Source organism: Cyprinodon tularosa, unplaced genomic scaffold, assembly GCF_016077235.1.
Source record: "Cyprinodon tularosa strain WSP-4 unplaced genomic scaffold, ASM1607723v1 ctg677, whole genome shotgun sequence".
NCBI classification, from domain to species: domain Eukaryota; kingdom Metazoa; phylum Chordata; class Actinopteri; order Cyprinodontiformes; family Cyprinodontidae; genus Cyprinodon; species Cyprinodon tularosa.
The window spans coordinates 791,591-802,200 of record NW_024039426.1 but is presented as its reverse complement, the minus strand read 5'-3'; the positions used below and the strand labels follow the sequence as shown (position 1 = coordinate 802,200).

Sequence of the window (10,610 nt, the reverse complement as noted above, 5' to 3'; positions counted from 1 at the left end):
CTTTCTCACGGTTGTATCTCATCAACTTTCCCCTGACCATACTGTTATTTTCCCTTCAAATGCTGTCCATGTTTTTTTACCCTCCACACATTTTCCCACTTTTCCTTCCCCTTCCTGCCTTTCTCTCTCTCTCTCTCCAGCTTGCAGCCTTGCAGCAGAGCTCTTTGCTTCGGAAGGTGAAGCGAACCCTGCCCAGCCCTCCTCCAGATGAGACTGCTACCTCAGCTCACTTGACCATGATGACACCTGCCCAACAACAGATCTACCTGTCCTCTGTGCCCAGCCTCAAGCCCAGCTCAAGGTCTGGCCTAGCCGCTAAAGCCAGCCTCCTCAAAGATCTCACCCACGAGCTGAAGGCTGTGGAGCAAGAGTCTACCAAGCTTAGAAAGCAACAAGCTGAACTGGAGGAGGAAGAGAAAGAGATTGATGCTAAACTGAGATACTTAGAACTGGGAATTCATCAGAGAAAAGAGACTTTGGTGAAGGAGAGAGAAAGAAGGGATATTGCCTACCTGAGATGTATGGGTGATACCAGAGACTATATGTCTGACAGTGAGTTGAATAACTTGCGTTTAGCAGCTGCTGCTGCATCACATGAGACAAATGGGCTACTAACAACCAGACCAAGCACTGCTCCACTAAGCCAGTTTACCAGTGACCTAAATACAGCAGCTCAGTACCCACCAACCTCATCTTTCCTCTCCTGTCAATATCCCCAGAGTCAACCAGCAGCACCATCCCAGCAATCAAGTTTGTCATACCAGTCATCTACATTCAATCAGCCTCCTTACCCAACGGTGTCACAGTCACAGGCACTGCCACAGCCCATGACCCTTCAGAGCCATGCCCCTCCTCCTGGACCTACCTATCAACCTCAAACATCCTATCCCTCTCACACCTACCCACAAGCTCAGCCCCCATACCCCCAAACAGATTTGGGGTTACCATCTGCGCCTCAACCTCAGCCTCCAGCTGGGCCTACGGGTTTTGGTCATGCACCACCTGGACAGCCACCATACCCCACCCACAGCTCACCTTATCCCAGTGCTGTGTCCCCCTACCCCACCCAAACGACCCCATACCCTGGGCAGCCCCAAGCTGATATCCTGACAGTTCACCCTGGAAGACCTAGACAGACATCACTTGCTGAACTTGAGCATAAGATGCCAACCAACTATGAGACTATCAGCAACCCAACAGTTGTGGTCACTACTACAGCCCAAGATGCTACGTTTTCATGTGCAGCCCCAGCCTATGGCCCATACACAGGAACAACAACTCTGGCAAGCTCCTATGGGCCATATGGATCTGCAACTGTTTCTAACAGTTATAGTGGTTACTCCATTGTGCCTCCAAGCACTTATGGTCCATATACAACAACACCAGCTGGTTCATATGGCCAGTACACAACAACTACAGCTAATACATATGGCTACACAACTACCACAGCCAGTTCTTATGGACAATATACTTCAACTGTTTCCAATGCCTATGGGCACCCTGTAGATAGTCCTTCGACATACAGCACAGCAGAAGGGATGTACGGAGCTCCTGGTTTAGAACAAAACATTCCAAGAAACTATATGATGATTGATGACGTAAGCGAGCTGACGGCAAAGGATGGGCTGGGCACGACAGCAGGGGACATGATGCATCATGGCAGTAGCGGGCGTTACCCCGGTGACATCCATGGCCATAGCAGCACAACTGGCAGTACGACGCGTGGGGGAACTGGCAGCTCCCCCTACGGCAGGGCACCTGAGGAGGAAGCAGCGATGCAGGATGAGCTGTACGACCACCACGGCAGGGGTAAGAGCAGCTACAGGCATGGACCTCTACGGGGCAGCAGCAGCGTGAGCGCTAGCTTGGGTGGGGGATCCCCCTATTTCTATGACTACGACTACAAACTTACTGGCATCCGCTCCGGGGTACAAAAATCTTTGGCATCCTCCAGAAGCCTTCTCGCTCCTGCTGTCATGTCCTCCAAGCGTAGCAGCAAGCACAGGAAGTTGGGGACTATGGAGCAGAAAATTTCAAAGTTTTCCCCCATAGAGGAGGCTCGAGATGTGGAAGCAGATCTGGCCTCCTATTCTACAGGTGAGGCTTACCCCTCATCCCACGTTCGAGGGCGACAGCTGATTGAGGATTATGGCTTCAAAAGGAGTGCTTTCAATGGCACCAGTGGCACAACTCATGGAAGTCGATACTATGGTATGACTGTGGATGAGGACGATCAGATTTACTACACTTCCTCTGGCCGCTCCCGTTCCCATGGCTATGGCATGGACAAGATCTCAGCCAGAGATTATCATAATTATCGAAGCAGATCCTACGAGAGAGATGACCGTTCCTACCGTTCTGGCTACAGAGGACGCCATCCAACTCGGCAGTACTCTGAGGAGGAGAATCCATTCAGCCCTTTAGGGAAATTGACGAGTTCTGGGAGATCTTCAAGCTTAGGTCGTGACCCGTATGACAGTCACAACAGTAGATATTATTACTATTATGGCAATTATGGTTCCAGTCACTCGCTGCCAGATGTTCAAGACCATATAAGGGACCTTCCACGGACACATGTCTACAAATCGGATGATACGTACATTATTGATGATTATCATTGTGCGGTATCGGACAGTGAAGGTAATTGTGGGAGCTACATTCCCACAGTCTCACTACCTACTACTGCTCCCACCGTTTATCTAAACGTCCCCCACCCACCCAGAAGCTAGGATTAGAGATATGACAAAAAAGCAAAGGACACAGATAGCCGTTGCATGCCAGTATTTTCGTCACCCAGAGAGTTACTTGGAAACTCTGAGTCGTGGACTGCTGTCTGTCTGTGCCTGTCTGTCCGTCCTTCCGCCTGTTCGTCCAGTCGTTTCTTTATCCGACACTCGCATGGTTCTTCAGCGTGGTCGTCTTTGTCTTCACAACTCTGACTGACTTGAGAGGTCTTTGCACGATGGCAATATTTTTTCTTCAACAAGTTATTGGCTCTGTTGTGTTGTTAATGGGTTTTTTTATTATTTAAGAGATATATGTCAACACTGCAAAAATTTTGTCTAAACAAAATGTTCTATCTAGAATCAAAATTGAACCTTGAATGCTTTATTTCAGTCTTCCATCAATACTAACTATGCAAGGAGAAAGATCCAAACTACTGGAAAGTTCTTTCTTGCATTCAGTTAGCGGCTAAATCTTAAAACAAACTTCTTGTCTACCTGACAGTTTTGCAGTGTTTATGATGTCATGTTTAACTTGTGTTTTATTCTGTGCAGTAAATATGTGCATGAGTGTAAAACTTTACTTTTTGCCTTTCTTTCTGTGTCTTCCCCTACCTACTTTCTTTTTGCATGCGGTTTGTCTTCCTTTTGCCCTTTTCCTTCTTACAGCCTGCATGCCGCTCTCTCCAAACGACATGGAGATTGATTGTGATCTGCTCTCGGTTTCCAAAGCCTACCATCTGGGCCAGGAAGAAACTGACTGGTTTGAGAAACCACGCTCCAGTTCTCGACACTATGGCAGCAGCCACTCTGGAAGGAGTCGGCATGGTATAAAGCACACCTACCATGATTATGATGAACCTCCTGAGGAGGATCTGTGGCCGCAGGATGAGTACAGTCATGGCGGTCGGCACTCATCATCACGTGACCACAGGCACCATGGCAGTTCTAGCCGCCACTCTTCCACCCGTCACTCAGATGAGCCGAGATCCTCAAGGTCATCTAAGGGGCATCCGAAAGATCCATCTATGCGCCATGACCCCTCAGGACGTTCTTCATCATCAGGAAGGCGTGGTGAGTCCAGGTCTGGAGGGTATCACTCTTCAGACTACTCCAGGGATCCTTCTGGACATCATCATGGCCAAAGATCTTCAAGGCAGGGAGATCCACACAGGTCCTCACGCAGCAAGTCCCAGGGCCAAGTAGACATGCAGGGACAACAACCAGGTAAATCTTTAAATCTGCTAATTTCAGTCAACTTGATTATATTAGATTGAGCAAGCAAGCACTTGCTCAATGCAGAACAGCTCAGTAATCAGGAAGAGAGGGGCAGAGGAGCAAAAACATCAAGCAGCTTAACTTTCTTTAAGCTGTTTGTAGCAAAGTGTTTTTATATCGACCAGATTTTGGCCGATCTCAATTAATGATTAAAATCGGCTTCATTAATCAGTCTGGCTCTAATTTTGGTCCTGATATGTGATGCTGATTTTCGGGGCTGATTATTTAAGCCCACATAGCCTTTTTTTAACTCCATTGCTTTTTCATCTTCCATTTACGTAATAATGACACAATGATTCAATGATTCATGATGATGAAATAGGTAAGCCAAAACCTTAAACCAATGAAAAAAAAACATTTTATTGGTGGGTTTCCAGAGGGAATAGCAATGCAGGTCCCTCAAGACATGATTGCTGAATGCACAATTAAATCAGCCAATGCATGAATGTATTTCCCAATATTGATCCAAGAAAAAAACTCCAATATCAGCCAAAAATACCCGCTGGTTGATGCGTCAGTCTATCTCTAATTCTTTTCTTTCCATTATATTTATGTGTTTTTCATATCTCACAGTTAATTTTTAAGGTCCCAGTTGGAAGTGTGATCTCTCAGGGTCTATTTTATTTCAGACTTTCTTTGCTTGACAAAATCTCTTACTTGTACTCATTATCTTCTGCTTTATCTGGGACTGGGTGGAATGGGCAGCATTCTCAGCTGGGACAGTTGACTTCCCTTGCTTTAGAGATCTATGCCAGCTTCTCTTAGAGAATGATGTCCAGGGTGTTCTGGGAGCTTCAAGGGGGCATCTACAACAGATTCTCAAGCCACCTCAATTGATTCTTTCAGATGTGAAGGAGCAGCAGCTCCATCTCAAACAGCTCTTTGATGGCCAAGCTCCTACCCTATCTCTAAGGGAGTGCCAAGCCACCCTGCAGCGGGAAGCTCTATTCAGCCAATGATATTTTGATCTTGTTCTTTAAGTCATGACCCTGATATCATGTTTAATGATTAAGTTAGGAGAAGCAAACAGCAAATTGAGGGCTTCATCTTTAGTCTTTGTGCCTGCGTTACAGGGGCAGCGGCACTGATTTGTCCGATCTGATACTTGACCTTCTCCACTTAAGGCAGGAAACCCCAAATTAAGAGCATAATTTGATGCATATAATATCATCAAGAAGACTAACCTCAGCAAAATGTATTGCAATCAAAGCACAAAATATATATAAAAGAGGTGCATGTAAACCACAATATGCTCCTTAATGTTTTATCTCTCAGTTTAATCCTATCGGTCTTACAATGAGAAATTTTGAATTCAGAAATCCCAAATGCATAAGCTAATACATTGCAGGACCCAGGATCCCATGATAATACCCTATTTATGATTTAAGAGGACAAAATGACCATAAAGGGGGGTTATTGGCTGCACTTTTATTTTATAACTAAAATGGGCTACAGAATCCACTGGACTGCTTTGTACCATAACATTTAAGCGCCCTCCTGGAAAATTTGTTTTGGTTTGTTTTTATGTTAACATCTGGTGTATAAATTCATCATCTTTTTATAGAATAAAGAGAACATTAAATATGGAGAGGCCTTTGAAGATAATGTACACCCTAAAATCCCTCTTGCCAAGAGAATCTAAAGTATAAAAGGCCAGAAAATCTTGCAAACATTGAAAAATAAGATATGCTTCTTCACACTTTCTCTCAAAGGTGCAACTATTGCTTTTAAAACCTCTAAGTTGCTGTATACCATCTTTAGGGTCTCTCATTGTTTTGTTTTTGTAAAAAACTGCTTGATGGCTTATCATTTCTTAAAAATGCAAGCCCTGTTAAATTAGGTAATTGCAATAGAATATGTGTAAAAACAAGAAACAGAAGATAACTGATTACAATTCCTTGACATTTTGACTTTTTTGACAAACCAATAGAATACATGGGAATATGTAAATCTATATGAAGCCTTTTCCCGGATGCTTACAATCTAGAACAGCCACCAAAGTTAACACTTTTCCAAAACTTTAACTTAATGAGTTTAGGAAGTAGATTACTGTTGGAAAAACCTTTAAAAACTCTGCCTTATTGTTGACAATACTGGATAGATAAGAAAATAAATCATGCTAGAACCAATGCACAGGGAAGACCTTTGCAGTGTTTTGAATGTGCTATGATCTGCTCTCTGATCCTAGAAAAGGTCCATGTTCTGAAGTAATATTTAATAAATTTTACTTAATTCAGGTTAATTGTATTTCCTCTATCCCCCAGAGATCAATACTTTTTAATTAACAATATTGAGTATAACATTTTGTTTATGCTGAAGGCAGCATCATGGATATGTTCTTTAGCAGGTTATTGCTTATTGTATTCTTAGACCTTCTGCTTTTGCTCATTTGCTTATGATATAAGTAATATAAACCCTATACTGTCCATGAAATGTTGCTTTAGTTTGGCAAGAGAAAGCCTCACAAAGTGATTTTTTACTGATTTATGACTGACTGACTTGATAAGTAAGACATAGACCATCTTTTTGGTGTTCGATTTTTTAATTTAATTACTCTTTTTATAGTAAGAGGAATCAGTTTCTGAGTAGGTTTGCTTTAAAGAAAACTCTACTTTTTTACCTCTATATAGGCTCCAGGTCTGGCAGTGGTTCAGGGAGAGCTCAGGGCTCTGCTGGTGGGCCCCCAGGATCAGGACGACAGGGAGGCCCCGGGTCCCAGACAGATGGGACCCAAGGACAGAGGACTCAGCTCCAACAACAGGCCCAGACATCTGCAGTCAGACCAGGACAACCTGGTACAACAGCAACCACAGGCCTCCAGCAGCAGACCCCAACCCAAGGTCAAGGCATGGGAATGGGCATGGGAATGGGTCAGGCCCAGGCAAAGCCGGGACAAATGGGACCAGCTGGCGGGCCCATGGGGCAGGCTAGGCCAACAAGTGCAGCAGGAGCCACACCGTCGACTATGGTGGGTAGTACAAAAAAAGTAGTCAAATGCACAATTCTCACTTATGAACATAGTTAGCTTTTTCCCGTCATTTATTGTTTTCCAGGGGAGTTACAACAAACAGAATGTTGTGTCTAATCACCTATGATGAGTTTTTGTTAAAGCGTTGGCCTGTTAAAAAATGTTTAAACAACTTCATCTTCTTTTTTGTTACTATGAAGGCTGTAAGAATAGAATAAAAAAGTTTATTTATAAATGACACTGGATGGCAAAAGCGACCTCAGAGTATAGGGTAAGCAGTTGCTGTAAAGGTTGAAAGTAATGTAGGTAAAAAAGCAAACTTGGGTTTACTCAGTCCAACCTTCCTGTTATCAGCTGAAAGTATGCTTCTCTCTCTCGGATGAACTTCTCAAATAACTCAACATGCAAAAAATTGTTTCTTTTTAGCATACATTTTTCCAGCTCTGTGCTTTCCCAGTCCCATTCAAAGCACTGCGCTGATAGAGAAAATCGTTGTGTCTTAGTAAGTCAAAGCTTTGAGGCGTCAAAGTAGGTTATTGTCAAATAATCTTTTGAAAACAATAATGCAATCTTTATTTGAAAATAAAAGAAAACTTTTCTTATATCAAGTAGGTTTTTTTGCAAGCTTAAATTACTTGTATTTGTTATTTAATTAGGTATATATATATATTTTTGTTTTGCCATCTGATCTAGAAAACTATTTATCTTCAGTCATTCACTCCTAAATTTTAGTCTGCTAATGATTTTCCCCTTTTTCTGTCCTTCTGTTTGTCACTATGTTGCCTTCGAAAAGCGTTTTTGCAGACCACACCCTGTCCTCTTTCAGAGTTTATTGAAATTCTGATGTGCGTCTGCTCGCAGGCCTTATCTAACACCTTCATTAACACAGAGGAAACTGATAACCAATGGGGCTGATTCACTGTCTGCTAGACGCCCAAGAAACTGGCGCTTAAAGATTTGCAAAAATCTATTCCTGTCTTTAATCCATCAGCCCTTTTAAAACTATTTCTCGGGAGAAGCGTGAGGTTGTGATGATAGTCATTGATTTTAGCTTCAGTAGGTGATCATATGAATTTGTTCTGTTCACAGAAGGCCATGTTAGTTCTTACCAATCCCAAAATAGTCATGATGTGGTTCCACCACTAAATCTTGTATTTTTCATTTCATTTTATGCTTGAATTTCAGATGAAAATGGCCCAAAAGTTTAGACAGAAAACCCATCCATCCATTTTTCATCACGCTTATCCCAAGCGGGGTAGTGAGGGGTGCTGGTGTCTATCTCCAGCGGTCCACAGGCGAGAGGCAGGGTACAATCTCCAGCGGTCCACGGGCGAGAGGCAGGGTACACCCTGGACAGGTCGCCAGTCCATCGCAGGGCAACACAGAAACAAACAGGACAAACAATCAGTCACGCACACACTCACACCTAAGGACAATTTAGAGAAGCCAATTATACTTACAGTCATGTTGCTTTTGGACTGTGGGAGGAAGGCGGAGTACCCAGAGAGATAGACAGGAAACCAAAATCCTAAAATAGGATTTTTTATTTAGATTTAAGAATATGTAAAATTTTATTTCTCTTTTGGATCCGTAAAGTATTTTAAAATGAATTGCAATTATTGATAATTCGGTAAAGTAGCTGTATTAAATTAAAACTCTGTATGCTGCAAATTGCCTTATAGGGCTTCACAAATGAGGTGCCACTGCCTGCGGCACCTCAAGATTAATGGCAAGATTAATGGCAATTATTTTTTTTTTCATTCTTTTCATCCACTTTCCCAGATTATCCACATTTTTAAGTATAAAGTGTGTTTCTTCAGTTACATTATTGTGGTTCACAAAAGCAAACATGCTGCAAAAAACCAAAACACACCACAGACACAAGTAATACAAACTCTTAAAACACATAAGGACCAAAACCAAGTGCAACAAAAATATTATAGAAATACAGAAAATAGGAGCAAAAGGAAAGTGCTAGAAAAAAATCTAAATCTAAGTAAGTAATTTTGTCTCAAATTAAGTGCATTTGTTCATGAATTGAGAAGGTAAGTGAGATACTTTGCCAATGGAACAAGAAAATTTGGATTTAAAATATAAAACAAATGTATTGTCTTATTATCTAATTATCTTATTTTAGGAAAAGAAATACTCATTCAATTTACAGATAATCTTATCTACATATTCAAGGGTAAATACAATTAATTTAAGAGATATTGACTTATTTCAAGATTATTTTTGCAGTGAAGCTCACCATTAAAAGAACAAGTGTACCATTCGATTAGTGCAAAATGGTAAGATACGATGTGATACTTGAGCCAAAGCGGACATGCGTGTAAGTGGTGTCCGGATAGGGTTGGCATTGAGGAAGGAGCTAAAAGAGGAAGCCAGTACGATATTCCTTTGCACAGCATAGGAGCTATAAGGTTTCCCATGGTTCTTTGTGTGACAGTATGCATAGGAACGTACTGTATAGGGTAAAGTATTACAACCACTTATTTAAAAAAAGATTAAACTTTTCTGTCTTTCATCGAACTATTTTTTAAAGATCGCATTAATGGATTGATGGTCTTAGATAAAGTTTACAGCTTATTTTATTTCTTATTTATATTATTATATTCAGTGATGGGCAGTAGCGCCGCTACATGTAGCGAAGCTATTAGTTTAACTACATTTTCCAGTAGCTTGACCGTAGCGTCGCTGCTTTATTTATCAAGTAACTTTCCTGTAGCGACGTTATTGTTTTGATCAAGTAGCGACGTAGCGTCCACAAACGCTACAAAATCCAGGGCAAAACTAAGAAATGAAACCAGGTTTTCTATTTTGAAACAACAATCAGCCACAAAACTACTGTAAATAGCAGTTTCAGCTGACGCTCTTATAAGTGGCGTAGTAGCACAGGCACACTCAGAAGGGTTAAACAAGCGCACCCTTTCCGAGGCTTTCGTTCTATTGGCTGGAAAGGTTGCTAGGCAACGATCCAACTGCTGTCTGAGAGCAAAACAAATCCGCAAGCAGAGCCTACGGGTTTGCGAGTGTAACAGAGCGCGGTTTGTGCGCGAAGAGAAGGAGGCAAGCGAGAGGAGAAAATATCTGTGCAAGAAGCATTAAATCTGAGAGAAGAAACAAAGTTTTGAGTGTGAGCATTATAAGTTTTGAGAGCAAGAAGATGAAATACTTTTCTCTAATTGAAGTTATGTGCTCTTGCATTATGGCAGGATAATTCTCCCATATCTATGTGCCACTACTCTAATTAGAGAGCAGTAGTGAAACTTCCATATTGTATTTTCATGGCCTAGTTTACCTGACAGGATGTTTACATAAATCTGTTTTTAGGCTGTGCACAGATAAGATTTTTTATGGAGGAACAGCTCTACCGTATATAAAATAAATACATAAATAAATAAATGCTCAATAAATAAATAAATAAGCATTCAATTAATTGCCTCCAAAAATACAATGAATAAATATGTAGGTAGAAATTAAATTATATGGTGAGACATATATATATATGTATCTCTTAATTAGCTTCTTTATTTTTTCACCTTCTTTTGTAAACAGTTTTGTTTGTTACTTGAATCAACTGTTTAATTGAGGTCTTTTGTAGGGTTTTGTTTTCCCTAGAGATGTCCATTGAATGCAAA

General features: G+C 41.6%; 1 protein-coding gene across 2 annotated transcripts in view; it reads left to right on the top strand.

Annotated features, from left to right (window-relative positions):
* The window catches only part of bsna (bassoon presynaptic cytomatrix protein a), a 120,869-nt gene that overhangs the window by 84,588 nt on the left and 25,671 nt on the right, over positions 1–10,610 (top strand). For both annotated transcript variants that reach the window (XM_038267556.1, XM_038267555.1), the window contains 3 exons: positions 141–2,640; positions 3,456–3,950; positions 6,632–6,969. In XM_038267556.1, coding sequence (XP_038123484.1) covers positions 141–2,640; positions 3,456–3,950; positions 6,632–6,969 — 3,333 coding nt within the window. The remainder of the gene's footprint in view (positions 1–140; positions 2,641–3,455; positions 3,951–6,631; positions 6,970–10,610) is intronic.